The 19,688-nt window shown below is 47.4% G+C and overlaps 1 protein-coding gene across 2 annotated transcripts; it reads left to right on the top strand.

Moving 5' to 3' along the window:
- The first annotated feature begins 5,597 nt into the window (after positions 1 to 5,597).
- cd9b (CD9 molecule b) lies at positions 5,598 to 19,519 on the top strand. Of its 2 annotated transcripts, none has more exons than XM_018730170.2 (8): positions 5,598 to 6,172; positions 15,847 to 15,949; positions 17,257 to 17,354; positions 17,896 to 17,970; positions 18,159 to 18,260; positions 18,458 to 18,547; positions 18,707 to 18,790; positions 18,964 to 19,519. In XM_018730170.2, the coding sequence occupies exons 1-8, from the start codon at positions 6,104 to 6,106 to the stop codon at positions 19,027 to 19,029; spliced, it is 687 nt and encodes a 228-aa protein (XP_018585686.1). In that variant the 5' UTR covers positions 5,598 to 6,103; the 3' UTR covers positions 19,030 to 19,519. The 2 variants fall into 2 exon arrangements, with proteins under 2 accessions (XP_018585686.1, XP_018585687.1); XM_018730171.2 differs by lacking the exon at positions 5,598 to 6,172 and adding an exon at positions 12,004 to 12,193.
- Positions 19,520 to 19,688: the final 169 nt, after the last annotated feature.

Raw genomic sequence — 19,688 nt, 5'->3', positions numbered from 1 at the left:
CGAACTCAGCTTAGGCAAACACATCGAGAACAATGTGGTCTGTCATTATCAGAAGATCATTACACTCCGTTTGAAAACCAGGGGTGCTTTTCTCCTAAACGGCGGAACGGCACAACAGAGCGAGAGGTGAGGCAGCGGTCGCCCTACTGCACAATCATGATATGATATTCATGTGGGAGCTGAAAATGCCAGCTGCATTCCAGGGCAGCCACAAGGCCATTTTGACAAGGAAAGCAACAGAACAGAATGGAACAGAAATCTTTGACATAACTGTTGGGGGAAATACACTGCAACCTAATTCTCTAAATGCATACTGAAAAATCATAACAGCTGGTGAGGTAGTGGTTAGAGGTGTTTGCATTTGGACCAAAAGGCCACAAGTTCTCAGACTCTCACCTCCTGCTGTAGTATCCTAGAGCGAGGTACTTACCCTGAATTGCTCCAGTAAAATTACCCAGCTGTATTAAGGAGTTTTAGAAAAAAGTGTCAGCTAAATGAATACATGTAAAATTAATGCCCCTGTAGTACCAGCCTCAGCTTTCAGCTCTGATGGAAGATTAGTCACTCTCATGTTCATTCTTGTATTTTTTGTTGATTTTTCTGCACAGTGAACGACATGAACAAGCACAAAAATATATCATATAGAAAGGGCTAATTGATATCAGTAGATTCGGGGGAAATATGACGCTTATTTTGGCAAAGCAAGGAAAGGAAAACCAAATGAAAAGGTGACCGCAGAGAGGAAATATACAGTATTTAGTACATGAATTAGAAAAATAACTTTACTGATACAGACACCTTCAAGAGTGATTGCACTGGCAGAGAGGTGTAGAAGATGGTCAGTGTCATGGAGAGCTGGAACACAACGGTTGATGCTAAATGGCTGGGGGCTCTTGCTTCAGCACAGACAATGGCCTTCATTGTTCTATACAGTCAAGCAAAGAATGGGTGCATTCTCTCAAAGTCCTTATCATTCTCAGTGTCACACTCTGACACCGAAGGGATTAAAGGAAAACAAAACCCAAAACAGACCAGAAATGGGTGCTTTCTCAGCCCTGCCAAGTTGTGTGGCATACATACACAAGACATATAATACATACATGCAATCTGTGGGTTAGACGAGAACGATCATTAGAGAAGGACGTCATGACAGGAAAGATTGAAGGAACAAGGAGAAGAGGAAAACCCGCAATGAGATGGCTCGATACGATAACAACAACAATGGGGGCGACACTGGAAGAGCTCGCCAAACTAGCGCAAAACCGATTTCTTTTTAGATCTTTAATTCAAGTCACTATGACTCGAACCCGAGTAGATGGCACTTAACCAACTACTAACTAATCTGTAGGTTAGCAACGTAATACAATTCTGACTCTACCAAGAGTCCTCTTTTGCGACACGGGTCTATTTTAGGGCAGCATTTTTCCACTTAAAGGGACTAAGAAACATTTTACAGAGACTACGATCCCTTGCTACAGTAAATGGGGACAATTTTCTTGGTAAGAAGATGGCTGCTTTCACACTGCCTCTTGAACTCAATAAGTCCTTTGAGGTGCCAATAATTTTGCGACATCTTCTGTCTGTTAAACAGGATACTACACTGAGGTTATGGTGCCGTTATCTCTTTTCCAGTCTTGGCCAGGAAATGGCTAACTGACATATACACACTTCCCCTAAACATCTGTGACAGAATGAATTTTGGGGAAGGTGAGGGCCAAAATGAGAGTACTCTTACATGCAAAAGAGATCTTTGTTTGAAGGGGGATCAGTTTGTTGAAGTGGGCTTGCTTGTGTGTGGTGAGCTGGACCACAAACCTGCACTGGCCTCTATCTGCATGCACAAACTGAGTAACAATGCTTGAATTTACAAGTGGAGTACATTAAAAGTTCATCACCTTGCACACAAACCAGCTCATCATTTCAAGAGATGCCTGTTATTTAGAGAACTGATAGTTTTGACTAGGGGGTGGGGTGGGGTGGGGTGGGGTGGGGTGGTGCAGTGGGTTGGACTGGGTCCTGCTCTCCAGTGGGTCTGGGGTTCAAGTCCCGCTTGGGGTGCCTTGTGACAGACTGGCATCCTGTCCTGGGTGTGTCCCCTCCCCCCGAGCCTTATGCCCTGTGTTGCCAGGTTAGGCTCTGGCTCCCCTCAACCCCATTGGGGACAAGCGGTTCAGAAAGTGTGTGTGTGTGTGTGAGATAGTTTCAAACTTGATCCTGAAGGAAAATTCACTAATGTGACCCAGGATCCTTACAATTGGTCCAAGAGCATAGCAGCAGAGCCTAGACTAAAATATTTTGATCATAAGTCCAGTTCCATACTGTCTGCATACATATGTGAGGCATCATTTACATTTATTCACTCAGGAGACACACAAGACACAGAGTTTGGGTGTCCAGCACAGTAGATGGCCTTCTTATCTGCTGCCCCAACCCGCCCTCTCTGGGAGACTGTACTTAACCTCAACCACACTGTGTCATTAAGCAGCATTACAGCCCAGCAGGGCCGGTTGTGAGTGAGCAGATTAAACGGTGAGAGGCCGCTGCAGCTTCTAATTACAGGGCCGCCTTGATGGAGACCATCATGGAGAAAGAGCTCAACCCGTGACCTGTGGGGTGTCGTCGGGGATTGAAGCATAACCACAGGCCTCTCTTTGCTGGGAGGGGCATCCTATGCTGACCTTTACCACAGCATCCAGCATCGACCAACCAGGCTGCCTTCAGCCTCCTGCTGTCTGTAAAAGAAGTTGTTGCTAAGATCTAAACACAACATGGAACCTCATATTAACTGTACTTCCTGCACATGAAGGGACAATATTTAAAACTAAACAGATGAAGCACTTATAGCCAAATATCCCAAATACACCATAAATCAGGTGTATACATATATAGGTAAAGCTGTGTGCTGTGAAGTTGTACATCTGATTCCCTATGGTGCCCATGCTGTGTGGTCTTAGAGGGAAGGGGTAATTGCAGCTTCGGGACGTTATATGATTATTATCCATTTACCCCCTTTTTTAATCTATTATACAGCATGTAGTTGAACACTGGATGTGTAGGTGAAGTATTTATTTTTTGAAGTATTTAGTAGTTCAGAAGCATTTACTCCTTTGAAGGACTTAAAAAGCTTTAGACCTTACAACGTTTCAGTCTGGAATTGGTGTTCCTAATCCCAGTCGTTCCAGTGCTCCGTCCATCACCAAAACACCAAAAAAGCACAAAAACAGTCATTACAGGTACAGTAAGCAACACGAAGCAGCAAAAATCATGAAGGGATTATTGTCCCAGAGCATCCAGTGGTGTTGTACACACCCAGTTTGCTGAATGACTTTGCCACACGAATTCACAATGTTGCGAACATGAAATTCTGAAATTGTTTTCTCTTACGTTTAAAAACAAACACAAATGTAAACGCTAATATTTAAAAAATTTTCAGCTTTAATGCGGTGTTTACAAAAAGTGCATTTCGGTCACTTTTCAGCGTCACTGCGGAGCTGCGGAATGTAGGGAGAGCAATTTGTGCTCCCTGAGCTTTTTGCACCAGCTCACATGGACTGCATTGCTTTTGCTGAGCCAGGGACTTGGTGCTCTGTACTATAAGTCCTTGAAAATAACATGTTTCCGATGAAGGCAGATTTAGAAACCAGATGTAATTACATATTGCATAAAAATACATGTTTTTGGAAGGGGACCGCATGCTGTTATTTATTGCGCACGTCAGGACACTTTTGTAGAATGTACAGCAGCAGCTGGTTGGGACGAGGAGTTTTTCGATGGAATCGCATGGACCCACGGAACCTGGGCCTCTTTTGGGCATCGATTGTCGAAATCTGGTAAAAGCAAAAGAATTTACGGTGAAAAATGTAACAGAATGGATATTTCACATCCAAGATGCACTGTATTCAGTCGCTTTCTAAAATAATTCCGTGAGTTCTGCTTGCGGGGGCCGACAATCCCACAGCGGCGTTGAGGGTATTGTCTCTGCCTGGAACTGATGCCCTTATTCCCTTGTGTGTGTGTCTCTGTGTGTATGACAAACTGTGAAATGCTGTTCACACAGCGACAGCTGTGACTATTGGATAAAAGTACAAAGTATTATAAATAAGTCTATGCAAGCGCCCCTATAAGCGGACTGAAAAAGGCCAGTTAACTGCGAATCAACGGCTTACTTGAAACTTCAACGTCATTATTGCCCGTCGGACGCCTTTCTCTAAGGTGACTTGCAATGTTAGATGGTCAACGTTACAATGACTTAGTACCTATTCTTGCTGTGTCAATTTAGAGTAGATTCCTTGCTCAAAGGTACTACAGAAGGAACAGTGATTCAAAGCAGGAATCCCAGGTTACAAGGCGACGGCTCCCAGGACTAAACTGCCCCCAACTCCGAATATGAGCAGCACAGAGTACGCGTTATACGAATAGAATATAGAGACACCCCTCTACTTACGTACATTCGACTTACGTAAATCCGGATTTGCGTCAAAAATTCCCGGCATACGCATTATTTACGGAAAGCGCTTTTATTTTACACGAAACACCTGAAATATGTTAAACTCCAGCCATACATGGCATTTTTCGCATATTTTCTACTCTTTTCGTTATTTACAACGCCTGGTGGTAAACGCGCACTCGAGGAAAGACGAGAACCGTCTCGCAAGCGCGCAGCAGTTGATTCGGAGATGAAATTAAACATAATAATACGGAAGTATGAAGGTGGACAAAGATTATCGTCTGTAGCACGGGAACCAGGTTTAGCCGCATCGACTGCGAATACAATAGCAAAGGATGCGGCACGTAACAGGAGCACGTGAAAAGGAACAGCTAGCGTGAAAACAACAATAATAATGTGACGGACATTTGACATGTCTGAAATTTACTGGAGAATTACATTGTGGAATTTGTTTATACCTGCGTTTGCAGCAAATGCCAAGGAAATGAGAAGGGTTGGCTCCGGAACGGAGGGGGAGGGGGAATCCGACATACGTAAATTCTGACTTACGTAAGCGGTTAAAGAACTGACTATTTGCGTAAGTCGAGGGGCGTCTGCATGCTTCGCGGCATCACCCGCTCATACATTTAGACGTTTTACCATAGCGATACAGGTAAAGTACTGTAAGTGTAATGCACTACAGTCACAGTGGGGCTCCTTTCAGAACCTTTAGGTTCAAGTCCTTGTCTGTGAACCACTACACCAGGTTACCTGCTACCAAGGGTATTTTTATCCCCCTTGGGCCACAAAAGGCTAGTCAGGAGAAGGGTTCCAGCAAACCCTGAAATATTTACATTTAAACTAAACTGATGATCCAGCAATGATCTGGACGCCACCAGACACCTAAATTCCACACAACACTCTTTTAACCGGGGCTGTAGTGTAGCTATAATCGGGCAAATGGCGGTGACAGGTGAGGGCCCACAAAAATGTCAGAAGTAATTAATTATTTTTTTTTTTAAATAAGAGCAAGGGGGGCAGCAGTATTCTTTCGGGTGGGGGAGGGGGGGAATTCCTGAATTCCTGAAGCCTTCGACGGTCAGAAAGAATTTGTCGCCGGCGGTGGGCTAGTGGTGGTGCTGTCGCTGGCTCAATACGGCCCGGACTTGCTGGGGCACTTTACTGTTACACGTATGTTTCTGGAAAAGAGGCGTCCAGCAGAAGTACCGCTTAAAAGTTTCATAAGCGGGTCTTTGAGCAACAGAAGAGGCTGCCAAATGAGGAGGTGGTGCTGCTCGAGCGCCCTGTAGCCGCCTGACGAGACGTGGTCAGCAAGTCAATCGGAGGGGTGAATAGAGGAGCCCGTGTGTGAGCGCGCGACGAACGCGCGCGCGGCCAAGTGGGAGTGAGCGCTTATATACAGCGGCGGAGCGGCAGAGGGGCACGAGGCGAGCACAAGAACGAAGAGGAGCGCGAGAGCAGCAGGAGGACTCTTCGCAGGGGGGGGGACACACGCAGAGCACCGCGCCCACCCCTCGGCAGCGCCGCGCCGGCACGCGCTCTCCCGTCCGTCCCGCGCGATCCGCAGTTGTTCCGAAGCGTAGCGTCGCGAGGCACATAAACAGCCCGTCTTCTTTCTCTCTCCCCCCCTCCGCCCCTCGTCGCTGAGACCACGCCATGGCGGTGCTGACAGGGGGTGACAAATGCATCAAATACCTGCTGTTCACGTTCAACTTCATCTTCTGGGTAAGTGCCGCGCGCGCGCGCCCGCGAGGTAGGTGCCGTTATACGGGGGGGGAGCCGCCGTCAGCGCGTGACAGCAGGTGCCGCTCCGCCGCGCTCCGTCTCTCGTCATTTCTGCCGCGCGTCGTCGTGCCTCGTTTCGCTCCGTTCCGTTTTCGCGTCGAGACGGAGCGGAGCAACATATTTTGAAAGGGCCCTAATTTGAGGTTGCGGGGCGCCGTGTTCGTATAATCGGCACCATTACTGATTGGCGGGCTTTTCTCGCACCGCGCGCGCGCTGTGCGGGACGCGGGACGCTGTGCTGGAATGTGTCACGCGGGAAACTGGGGACATCGTGATCATGTCCCTCCACATCGCAGCCTCGGTCGGTGTTAATCACCGGCTGAACTCTTAGTCTGTGCCCGAGTGACCTCATTCCTCAGTGTGTGAAACTGCCACCCCCCCCCACCCCGCAGGGGAGTCTGGGCAGAACCGCATTAGGTGAAGCCCCAGGCTTTGGATGTGTCTTATGGGGCATGATGACATGTGTGGGATATGAGCTGTGTGCTGTTGGATCTGATGCCTGCAGTGGGATACGAACTTTGTCCTGCGATGTAACGTGCATCCCGTTAGATATGATGTGTGTTGGGATACGAACTTTGCTGGGCAGTGTGATGCGCATGTTTACACACACACACACACACACACACACACACACACACACACACACACACACACACACACACACATTTTCAGAACCGCTTATCCCATACGGGGTCACGGGGAACCGGAGCCCAACCCGGCAACACAGGGCGTAAGGCCGGAGAGGGAGGGGACACACCCAGGACGGGACGCCAGTCCGTCTCAAGGCACCCCAAGCGGGACTCGAACCCCAGACCCACCGGAGAGAAGGACTGTGGTCCAATCCACTGCGCCACCGCACCCCCTCTATTTAGCAGACACTTTTGTCCAAAGTGACCTCCAATGAACTCTATCTAGTGTTATCAGCCCACACACCTTATTCACCAAGGTGACTTACACTGCTAGATACACTACTTACACTGGGTCACTCATCCATACATCAGTGGAACACGCACTCTCTCTCTCTCGCTCACACAGTATAGGGGTATCTGAACAGCAAGTCTTTGGACTGTGTGAGGAAACCAGAGCACACAGAGGAAACCCACGCAGACATGGGGAGAACATGCAAACTCCACACAGACTGAGCGGGGATCGAACCCACATCCTCTCGCACCACCCTGGCGCTGTGAGACAGCAGCTCTAAACACTTTACGTGTATGTTTCTGGAAAAGTGGCATCCAAAAATACCGCTTAAAAGTTACATTCTCTTTTCTAGAAACATACATGTGAAGCGTGTTGTGGGGTACCATGTATGTTGATGGATGTAACTTGTGTTGTGAGATATAAACTTTGTTCTGTGTTATGACATAAGTGCTGCTGTGTGGTATTTTGACAGCTGGTAGCATAGTGGTGACAGGTTCAAATCCCCACCTCCAGCTGTCATACCATTGAGCAAAGTACTTACCTGGAATTACACACATTGCCTGAAGCCACTTGTCCCAACCAGGGTCACGGCAAACCGGAGCCTAACCCAGCAACACAGGGCATAAGGCTGTAGGGGACACACCCAGGACAGGATGGGATGCCAGTCCGTCACAAGGCACCCCAAGCGGGACTCGAACCCCAGACCGACAGGAGAGCAGGCCCTGGACAAACCCACTGCACCACTGTGCCACCACACCCCCCTACCTGGAAATACACACACACACATACACACACACCATCTGAACCGTTTGTCCCAGGCGGGGTTGCGGGGAGCCGGAGCCTAACCCAGCAATACAGGGCAAAAAGCCAGAGGGGACATACCCAGGAGGGGACACCAGGCCATCGCAAGGCACCCCAAGCAGGACTCGAATCCTAGGCCCACCAGAGAATAGGACCCGGTCCAACCCACTGTGCCACTGCGCCACCACACCCCGTGGTACCTGGAAATACTCCAGTAAAATTACCCATCTGTATAAATGTGCAAATAATTGTAAGTAGCTTAACGTTGTACGTCACTTTGGAGAAAAGCATAAAGCTAAATGAATAAATGTAAACGGAATGGGATATGACGTGTATCATGGGATGTAACGTGTGTTGCGCAATAATGACACTTATGTTACGGGATATGACGTGTGCTATGGGATATGGCATTTGTTGTGGGACAGGAACTCTTGTGCGATATGATCCGTGCTGTGAGACATGACCCTTGATGTGTCGTAGACCATGGTGTGCGTTACAGGATATGACGTTTGTTGTGCAGCACGAAACGTGAGATATTACATGTACATTATGCCATACGACCTCTGTTGCAGGACACGACGCGTGTCGTGTGATACAATGTGTGTTGCGGAATTTAGTGTGTTAATACGTGTGTATGTGCTAGGCAGTGATTTCCTTGAGACACTCGTGGTGTCCCACCAGTGGGCGTGGAACTCAGGTGGCGCACAGGCCTCCTATACAGTTCCTTCTAATCTGAGTTTCTCTAAATAGACCCAGGCTAATCCCTCGCACAAATTTAGATTGCAGGGCGTTTCTCGTAGCGTGGGTGTCTTTCTTGTGGTTGGACACATGAGGAAATGACGGCTTGGCCCGTCAAACATCTGATGAACGTGTAATTAAGACAGCATGAGAAGTAGCCCAGATCTTTATGTATGCCGACCGTTTGTGCCGAACACATGGCACGTTGCAAATGTTATCGAGTATATTTTTAGTCTCCACTGTTTTGTAAAATTTATTGCATTGTTCTACTTACCCATATCCAGTCTGAAGCACTTCGTGACTTTGTGTCAGTCAAACAGATGTTCATTCAAGGTGGTCCGGAAAATGCGCCGTGGCCATAATAACGCCCATAATAATCATCAGCTACACTTGTCAGCAGGGGCTGTAGTCCCTCTTAAGGGATTGTGGAAAGATGTAATTTAAGCAGGTGTGAACATACATCATACCGTGATTTACTCATAGAGTATATGCGGTAGCACAAACAGTTTGCGCTGTTTGCTACAGTTCAGCAGATGTTTCGTTTAAGATCCAGAAGAACGTAATGGAACCCTAGAGGGATGTTTATGGTGGCACCGTTCAGCAAAGTGAACGAACCCCAGTTCCTTCACTGAATCCCAGCTGGGTAAATGAAAACTCGCAGGAGTGTAAACGACGTGACTCGATTCAAGAGTACTATAGTTCAGTATGATGGCGGTAAGTCTAAAGAGCAGTTCCATTGATGTGCTTGTTGCCTAACCTCTGGTGTTGACTATGTCCTCCCCAAGCGTGTGTCCCCCTAATGGTCAAACCCTAAAATGTTGTGTACATGTGTAGGGGACAGCTGGTAGTGTAGTGGTTGGAGCTGCTGCTTTTAGACCCAAAAGTCACAGGTTTGAATCCCGCCTCCAGCCATAGCACCCCTTAGCAAGGTACTTACCCTAAATTGTTCCAGTAAAACACCACCCAGCTGTAAATAACTGTAAGATGCTGTGGATAAAAGCCTCAGCTGAGGACCAGTGGCTTTTTGATGCGATGCTATTGTTCTCCTCTTACATCACTTCTGACAACCGCTGGACGAGGGGGAGGCTGTTACATAATGGCCAGCTGACAGATCCACAGCTGCTTCATTATTGAAATAATAGAAAAAGCATGATTTGTTTTAAGTATTTAACTGAATAAATTGTCTACTGCCGTGGGTTTTCAATACGGATGCTCTTCTCGGCTCAGTTGCCCGAAATAGGTGGTTTAACTAAGTTTCAAATAGAAGCAATTCCCCTTGGCAGACTCCTTCGTGCACTGTAACGCGGTTTTCCTTCGAATGATGTTTTAAATAAAAGAACGCAAATTCTTGTATTATCTAATCTAAGCCAGATAACGCCCATGTGTGTCATATCCCTGCGAGATCCACCGACGTTGCCTGCACTTCCCGACTGCAGGCTGTTGCCTAAGAAACCTCAGAGACTTGCCAGAATTATGCAGCGCGTGGTTCACTCATCGTTTTTGCATACCGTGATGCATCTTGTGCAACTCAACTGACCCAGATGTTATTTAAATTTAAGTGGTTCGCTTTTTCAGGCAAAAGTGTACATTTGTTGAGCAAGACGTTCTGAGACATCGTACGCAACAGCGCGGGAGGTTGTGAAATTATGTTTCGGGGTCGTTGAGGGTTTGTTGCCGGACGTGTGACAATGACAGGTATCGTGGTGAATGTATGGTAACGGTCTTAAGACTTTAAAGAGACAGTGGTAAGTGAAATGTGGTCAAGATATTCTAAGTTGGTCCAAGGGTGCCGACAACACTGTACACAGGAGGTACATACCTTGCACCGGGGTACTATCGTAGTAATCTTGGTCCTTTGATCGGAGGCCCTAACCTCCAAGCTTCCTGTTGCCCCATATCCTGGTTATGATGGTACAGTTGCAAAGTTGCAAAGGTAGTATAGTTATAGAGACGTAGTATGTGTGTAGGTCCAGTGCGGCCGCACAGCTCCTGGGCCGCGGGTTCGAATACGTGTTTGATTCCGACTCACTTTGCGTGTTCTCCCTGTGAATTTAGCCCAGGTGCTCTGGTTTCCTCCCACCGTCCAAAGGCACGTGCTTCAGGTGAACTGGTGATGCCATTGGTGTTTGACTCAGAGGGTGTGTGTGTTTGCATTTCTCTGCCGTACAAACAGCTGAGCAATTGTTCCCGGGGAAAACGTGTCAGGTAGTTAATTATTCATAAAGAACAATATGAATAAATGTAAATGTGATGGTGTAATGGTTAAGGTAATGGTGGCAATGGTAAGACTGAGGTATAGTAGTAAAGGTGTGGCATTAAAGGTAGGAATAGTGGTAAGATGGCTATCGTGGTGAGAGTATGGCAGGCTGCCGAATTTCCTATTGCACGTATTTCCGTGAGCGATGTTTTCCGACACATCGCCGCGTTCTGTTGGAGCGTTTCACGGCTCTGTCGAGCGTGTGTTTGTTGCTAATTGGCTCCGGTGTCTGGGAGGCCTGTTACGGCCTGCCTCGGCGTCGACGACGGTGCGTTCTGTGTCCGACTTCCTCGCTCTTACACACGGCCCTTGCGCGCACCGGTCTCTGCTGCCGGACCTCATATTGGACTTTGCGGGTCTTTACTACACAGAACGCGCACGTCAGACGCCTCGATCCTCGAAGCGGCTCGTCTCCTCGCTATTTAACCTTTTCCCCTGCGCTGCCTTTCGATGGAAATTGATTTATCTCCATTGCGAGGAAGCGAACGAGTCAAAGGGTGACGAAGCTGATGAATCAGTGCCGCACACCCTAGAAACTAGATACACGCAGACTTAAATAAACTTGCTGTGGCCCGTTTCTCCTTTTTTGGCCGCTCCTCATCGTCTCGTCCCGGTCGGAGCCTTCGGATCCGCTCTAGGAGGAAAGACGCAGAGCTCCGGGAACAAAGCGCGTGCTGTCGGTTAGAAGCGCCTTTGTCCTTAGGGGCGACAGCTTGAGTTACCAGCTTTTGCAAAGCAAAGGATCCGTCGGGACTCCGAACTTCCCACCAAACCTCCAGGCCGCAGAGGGCCTCGCTGCTGGACCGTTCCCGACCGTTTCTCTTAACCTCCCATCTTAAAGATAGAGGTAGGAGCTGCAGGTAAACACTGCACGCATGCGGTTGCCCCAAGGCACAGCAGATTGACATTATCGAGGACAGAAGCACATGTAGGGTGAGACAACACAAGCAGGAACTGCTTTTTTTTAGCTGCCTGTGTCTTTTATTCTGCTCCCGCCCATTGCTTTAAGCCCAACCTTCTCCACACCCTGGCTGACTAACAGGCCAGGTCAAGTATTCACAGGTGTGTATCCCTGGAATTCTCGCAGTCCAGGGAAGGATAAGGACGTGCCGTCTGGGGCGGAAAGCTCTCTTGTTTTTTCTTTTCTCGCGTTACGAGCTTTCGGAACAGGGTCCAACATGGGAGTCGGAGGGGGGATTCAGTGCGTCAAATACCTGATGTTTGCCTTTAACTTCCTCTTCTGGGTAGGTTTTGTTTTCTTTCTTTCGCATTCTGCGTGTGTTTGTGTCTGTTAGGACAGCCTTTGCAGCAAAGCGGCGCGTGTTCTGCCGAGCTTCCTGGGGTGCGGTAAGAACAGGTGGCCTCTCTTTCCATAAAGCAGAGCTTCTCACACACTGCTGAGGAACATTTGTCAGCACACACACACACACACACACACACACACACGTGTTAAGACATGCTGATGTATTTGCATTTTCTGGAGGGTGGTAAAAATGAGAAAATATTCTCACTTCCAGCAGTCGGTGGTAACTTTTGGTTTGGGTGGTGGAATCGGCACAGAGGACAGATATGTTATTTCACCACCTAAACCGAAAGGTGACACTCGCGAACTTAATGCCGTTTCATGCGGCGTTATGAACGAGTTGGTTTCTTTAACCCGTTTAATGTTGTTGCTTTATTATCCATTGGTGTTTCTCGACGTGCATTTTGAAGAGACTGCGCGTGTGCCCGCTGATGTGTGTGTCCCTGCAAGTTGAATCTCAAATTATTCCGTTTGCTCTTCACACACACCTCATGTTGTCAGTTTCCAACACTGCACGCTTGTAAATGAAATTGACATCTTTTCATGTTGCACATACACACGCTTAGCGACAGGGAATGGATTTTGTTGTGTGTAAAATGAGCAGAACCGTATAAGTGAACCAGGAAGCCAGTAGTGCGCGTTGTTTTTGGGACTCGAGTTATTTCCTGCTCCTTTCGGTTACGTGAGGCTGGACGGGGGTCACTGTTTTTGAAGGTTGTGTGTTTTAAGTGTAACTTGGACACCAGTGGACAGGGTTCCAGTCTGGATTGGCTGAGCTGCTCTTCCTTGAGGGACAGAGTGGGACAGCGTGGAGTCTGGGATGTGAGGTTGCCCTCATGCGTAGAAGCATTAAGACTTGAGTGGTGTGACATGAGTACGCACGCACGCACGCACCAGGGTCGGCCAACAAGTTAAACAGCAAACGGGCTGATTTTGAAATCTGGAGGGAACAAAAGGAACCGAAAGGCTGAATAAAAGAGACGTGGCGTGGGCCACGTCTTCCGTGGCCTCTCCGTAAGACCGTGTGATACACTTCTGCTCATGACCTCAGCAATCTCACACAGTTTTCTTTTTCAAGGGAAATTATTTGCTCTTTCTTCTGAAACTGCAGTTGTAAAACTCTGGGCGAGAGTGCTCTTAATTGCGTTTCATTGCTGCGAAATGGGGGCTGGTGTGCTTGCGGAGGAGTGCATGGAGGAGTAGTCATGAGGCTGGAGTCTCTCTCTCTCACACACACACACACACACACACACACACACACACACTGCAGTTTGCCTTCAGGCTGCCACTTGATGCTTCAGTGAGAATTCCAGCAAATGCCATTAGGCTGTAGGGATTCCATTCTTTATTCAATCAACTACATTCCCCTCGGGGTCAAGAGGACAGATTTAGGTCAGACTGAATGGTGTTTTACTCTGCAGTGAAGTCCACCCTGGCTCACATATACAAATATTATTACATGGCTATAATACACACTATTATCACTGATAGTTATCGCTCTATGCAGGGCATTTACGGGTTTAATTTTGAATAGTATGCATTTAGCTGAATGGAAAGGAAGGGGTGTAGCGACACTGTTGTCACGGCGACAACTTGCTGTTTGTTTCAGCGATGACCGACCAACACACACACATTGTCTGAAACTGCTCAACCCAAGCAGGGTTGCGACAAACCAGAGCCTAACCCGGCGACACGGGGCACAAGGCTGGGGGGGGGGGAACACCCAGGATGAGACACCAGTCTGTCGCAAGGCACCCCAAGCAGGACTCAAACCCCCAGACCCACCAGAGAGCAGGCACAGGCCAAGCCTGCTGCGCTACTGCACTGCCCTACATCGACCAACCCTTTTGACGGTAAATTAGCTGTAGATACATATGCCTGGCACAGACTTCAAGAGTAAATGTTTGTTTAGCAGACTCTTATGTAAGGAGAAAAATACTGCTTAATCAGCTGGGCATTATTTTTTAACAGAGGTAAAGGTTTTTGCCCAAGGGTAGGGATTCCCCCCCCCCCCCGATTTTGTGGTAGATTCCTGCAACCTGTTTACATATTCAATATTGAAATTAGAATTAAAATGAAATACAGAAACAATCGTACCCTGGAGGCTGCCGAGCAGTCTCCATGTTTTCAATAAGCTCTATTTGAAATGCTGTATCTTACAGATGAGATGGGGTGGAAGGAAAAATGACCATGAGATAGGATGTTGTAAGGAAGCTCGGAAATTCAAAAGCGCAATCTCACTTCTGCTATCTAGGAACGAAAGCAAGCGCAGGGGTGTCTAAAGGCGCGAAGTGACAACCATATTATGGTACTTACCTTGATTTATTGTCGTTAAATATTGCACTGTTTGAATAAGGGCAGCGGTCCGTTTCTCTGGATGAAAGTAGGAAGCAATAAATGCAGTTGAGGGGGCATTCAGTTTGTGTGAAGGAGTCCTTGTTAGCTTGGGTTCCTTGTTCAAAAGTGCATAGCCAAAAAGTTACACCCCCCCCCCCCCCACTAAATTATTTCAGTGGCTTCCACACCAGTGTAGTTTGGAAGATATAACCTCACTTTATACGGTAACTGGGGTTTTCATTCCTACCACATTCTGTAGGATGCATTTCTGTAACAAAACTGCCACACTCCTGCGCCAGTAAACACTGTAACAGTGTTACTTTGTTCAATGTTTGTGCGCAACAACATTTTAAAAATGCTGAACTTCCAAGCGAATCTTTCGGACTGGATTTGTGACCAGTCACTGTGCTGCAAAAGAACTCGGGCTGATTAGCTGAAACGTGTGTGTGTGTGTGTGTGTGTGTGTGTGTGTGTGTGTGTGTGTGAGAGAGAGAGAGAGAGACGGGGGGGAGAGGGCAAAAAGTGGTGTTAACCCGGAGGCGCCCAGCTGCACGGGGGATGCTTTAGAAACTCCCAACTGTCAGCGCTGCCGTTTATCTTGCTTTACACAGAATCAACTTTGTGCCTCGCTTAGGAGATGCTCTTTTAGTAAATGTTATGAAGTGTAGCTTTCAACATCTGCCCCTTTTGTGGATTATCCAGGTTCCCTCCCCACCCCGCACTGCAAGTTCCACCAGAACCTGTTTATCGGTCGTGGCAGCATTACATAAAGATCATTAGACAACTGATGGACTCAAGGCAGGCTGTGGACCTGGACGCTTGCGATGTATCTAATTTTGTATATTTGTCTTTAAGAGCACTAAAGAAAGGATTAGCCACAAGTCATAAAAGGACCCGCAGCTCATATCCGTGAAAAGTAGGTTTGCTCCCAAATGAGGAGGTTTATCTCATAGCAGTAGAACAATTGGAAGGTGACAAACACACCTTGGCTCTGGCCAGAGGCTCGAGACTCTGCTCCAGAGGCCGTGAGGAGAGCGGAGCGGAGTCCTGTGCCACATTGTTCCGTGCATAAAGGGGCTTTTGTTGAGCTTCTGGAATGTTCTCTTTCACAGCGTATCTGTGACATGCAAAGATGCTGCAAATAGACAGGTTTGAACAAACAGGTTTGGTGAAACACTGTGCAGGAGTGGAATCGGGGAAAGGGAGCTTCGGTAGAGAGAGGCCCAGGATAACCGGGTCACTGTGATTTGTGTCCAGCTTGCAGGGACGGCGGTGCTGGCCATCGGCCTGTGGCTACGCTTCGACTCCAAGACCAAGGGCTTGTTTGAAGGAAATGAGTCTCCCACTGTGTTCTTCACAGGTAAGGGTGCGGTGTTCGCGGCAACAGGCCGCTACGCGAATGAGTGTTTCCGTGTGCGCGCAAGAAGGGTGCGGCACCAGCTCTGAACAGCTCAATATGAATCCCACCAGTGTAAACAGTCCTGCTCCGGCGATGCCAAACCGAGGCTTAACCCGTGTTTGAACTGCCGGCGCTGCTGTGTACTTTCCTTCCTGGCAGCATTCGTAATCGCATGCAAAAAAGATGCATGCAAGTGTTCATAACTTTCGATGTTTGTAAGCCAGCACGAGACCGCGGTTTCATTTTAAAGTGTGACTGATGCAGCTTTGCAAAGGACTCTGGGAGAGCCGAGCCCTTCAACCTGCTCCTCTGTCGCACAGTTCTTTATGCCTAAATGTTGAAGGGATTACGTGCAGCAGAGTGCTCAACTGTTCCTCCCAGACCAGCAGTAACCCGAGTGCTTTTTCGGTATTGCGCACACACCACCTATCACAGTCGAACCCTAAGGAACACTGAACGTTGCAGTCAATGGCCAAGGGCCGTAGCTAACTGAGAAGATGCGAGTGCTGGGCTGAAGGGTTGGGGGGTGGTTAATGAATCCAGTGTCTTTGGGTGGGATGTGTCCTCGGGTGATATAATGGGGATGCTGTTGACTAGGGAGGGGGTGCGATGAGGGCAGCTGGGGCCATGCCGACCCATCCAAGGGCTGGGCCTCAGACCTGGCAACGGAGCGCTTCAGAAGCCGATACAGAGAGCATCCATTGACATCAGGAACAGGGCACCTATTGTTTCTCGTCCGCTTTTTTTGTCTCCTGTCCGAATGGTGCAAAAAGGCCCCTTTTAAAGTTTGATTATTTCATCAAAACGATAACTTCTGTGGGAGGACGGCAACGCCGTGGGAGCGTGCAGCGGCAACAAAGCCGGGGAACAGTGCAAGAGGGGCGCGCTGCTATGACAAACATCTTAATTGCAGGCTGTCCGCTAGAATAGCTGGTGGGTGGTGCTATTTCTGTGTGTTGCTCCGTTGACATCAGTAACGTGCTAAAATGTTCATTGTCACGCAGTCGCTCGCCGTTCGTCACTGTTGACGCCGAGTACCTCCACATATTTCCACACTCAGCAAAAAGCAAACCTATATGGCACATCCGTCTTGGAAATTGTTGACAAGATGCACTGATCAGTCAGCCAGAAACAACAAACGCACAGAACTCCCATCATGCTTCAGTGTTATATACCAGCACACCGTACAAAGTACCCCCCCCGCTACTGTAATTCTAAACCAGCAGATCGTCATTCTCGATTTGACGACTGGCTGTTTTCCCCCATAGGAGTCTACATTCTCATTGCTGCCGGTGCCCTCATGATGGTTGTAGGGTTTCTGGGCTGCTGTGGGGCTATCCAAGAGTCACCGTGCATGCTGGGACTGGTGAGTCGATCCTGATCTGATTTGCCTGTCTCATTTGCTCCATATTTTTCTAATAATGTAGTATGTACATAAAATGTATGCCCAGCGCCAAGGTCACCCTTCTAAGTTACATAAAAAAAAATCATGGGGAAATGGAAACTCACGGGGCATCCAGTCCATTGAAAAGAGGAACATGGGATATAACCGTGCACCATCTGCTGTTAATGTACTGACTAGATTGGGGCTTAGCTTACTACCCAGAGTCCTTGCCTTCTGTACCCGCTGTTACTGCTAATTATGCAAAGTAGGCAAGACATCTAGGAGATTAAAGATAAAAGCTGCTTGTCCCGTGATCCTGCTGGAAACTGCTTTGTGACGTGGACAGCTGTCACACTTTGACCACCAACATGGCCCACCCCCCAAAGCTGCAGTCCTGCTGCTGTCGAGGAAACGTGTGATTGGCTTTGATATATGGGGGGTTTGACACTGCACCCCACTGTCTGCTGCCTGATTCAATGAGATGAAGTTCAAAGCTGAGGATGACCTACTTCCTTTCTTCTAGTTCTTCTTCTTCCTGCTCCTAATATTCGCAGTGGAGGTTGCTGCTGGAATTTGGGGTTTCTCCAATCAAGACAAGGTCAGTTTTCTTCTTTAGCTTACCCTATTGAGGCCCAAACCTCTCCCTTGGATCCAAGCCCCATGTTCTACTCATCCACAGTGGTTGCTCGGTGGTCTTTGATGTGACATTTCAGAGGTATTAAGGTATTGAAAATGGCAAAGGGCTGTTGCTGCATCTCTTTCTCTCTCTCTCTCTGGCCTGAGCAGGTAGTCAATGAAATAATTGAGTTTTACAAGCAGACCTTCCAGAACTACAAAGACACCAAACAGGAGGCACTGAAGGAGACGTTGCGTCTAATTCAATATGGGGTGAGTCTGTTTGTGTGGAAAGTCAACAACTGTAGGCACTTTGTTGTCAAGGTGCTCAAGCTCAACATCAGTGGAGGGCGACATGGTTGTACGCTCATGGACTGTCCTGCTGAAACCACCTAGCTCTGTCGATCGACTGGAATGACCAGTCAAATGGGTGTCTTACGGTACAATTCGTCCACTTGCTTTTGCTTCAGCTCAACTGCTGTGGCCCTACTGGCACCCCATTTGATGGAGCCAAAGACACCTGTCCCAGAAAGGATGGCCTAGACCAGTTCATCACAACGGTAAACTCACTTTCCTCTCTTTCTGCAAGGCTTATTTGCAAAAATGAACAACTGTTACTGAAGTATGTTAAGGGATGCCCAGTCTCAGGGAGATGCCTGTTTTGCCATGATCATCTTTTTAAATAGCTGCAGAACTTTAATTTTTACTTTTTTGATTAGAGCTGTCCCAGCGCAATTGAGGAACTCTTCAGCTCCAAGCTACACATCATCGGAGGGGTAGGGATCGGCATTGGGATCATCATGGTGAGAATCACACCTTTTGCTAAATAAACCACTTGTCTTCAACATACAAAGAGATGGTACACAAACCGTCATTCAATTTGTGTTTTGATTTGACTGAGTGATAGATGATGGGCTCACTGGAGGGTACTTCTACCCATGATGCATAACCTTCCTCCTGGTCACTTTCCCCACAGATCTTTGGTATGATCTTCAGCATGATGCTCTGCTGTGCCATCAGAAGAACTCAGGAAGTGGTGTAGCAACATTGTTGTCACGACAACGCCTTGCTGTTTAGTAATGTCTGTCCCAGATCACAGCTTCGACTACCCATATAACCTCTAATCGTCTCATCAACAAAGAGCCAGTTAAAAATTTCATCCAATCCCTAATGAGAAATTCAGCACTCGATGGACATCGTGTACTCATATTTGTGAGATGGCCTGTTTTCTCAAACAAAAGCTAGACAATTAATAGTTTGTAATTAGTGATTAGCAAAGCAGCTTTATTTCTCTTTATATACAGCCCATGTTTGAGATGAAAAAGCCTTTAAGTCTTTGACTTTATTTTATATTTTTTAAACATTTTGTTCTGCACTATGGTATTTGTGGTTTTTTCTTAAGCTGCGATTAATATGTACTTTTTTAATGCTTCATTGAGTAACATGATTTATAGTTGATTTTTAATGTACTTCACTGAACACAAAAGATGTAACATTTTAAAATGCCAAATAAAATTGTGATAACCAGTTTAGATGCTGAGTCCATGTTCTAGATGTTAAATATTAAATTTCCCATTAAAGCAGCCTTTTGGATTCAAGCAAGGTGCTGTGCACTTCTGTTGTACAGGACAGAAAACAAAATGGAAAAATTAATTAATCCTGTAGGCTTTTGTGTATAATTGCAAGTTTCACAAAAGCTGA

The sequence above is a fragment of the Scleropages formosus genome, chromosome 21 (genome assembly GCF_900964775.1).
Source record: "Scleropages formosus chromosome 21, fSclFor1.1, whole genome shotgun sequence".
Classification (NCBI taxonomy): Eukaryota; Metazoa; Chordata; class Actinopteri; order Osteoglossiformes; family Osteoglossidae; genus Scleropages; species Scleropages formosus.
This window is presented reverse-complemented; position numbering and strand designations above follow the sequence as displayed.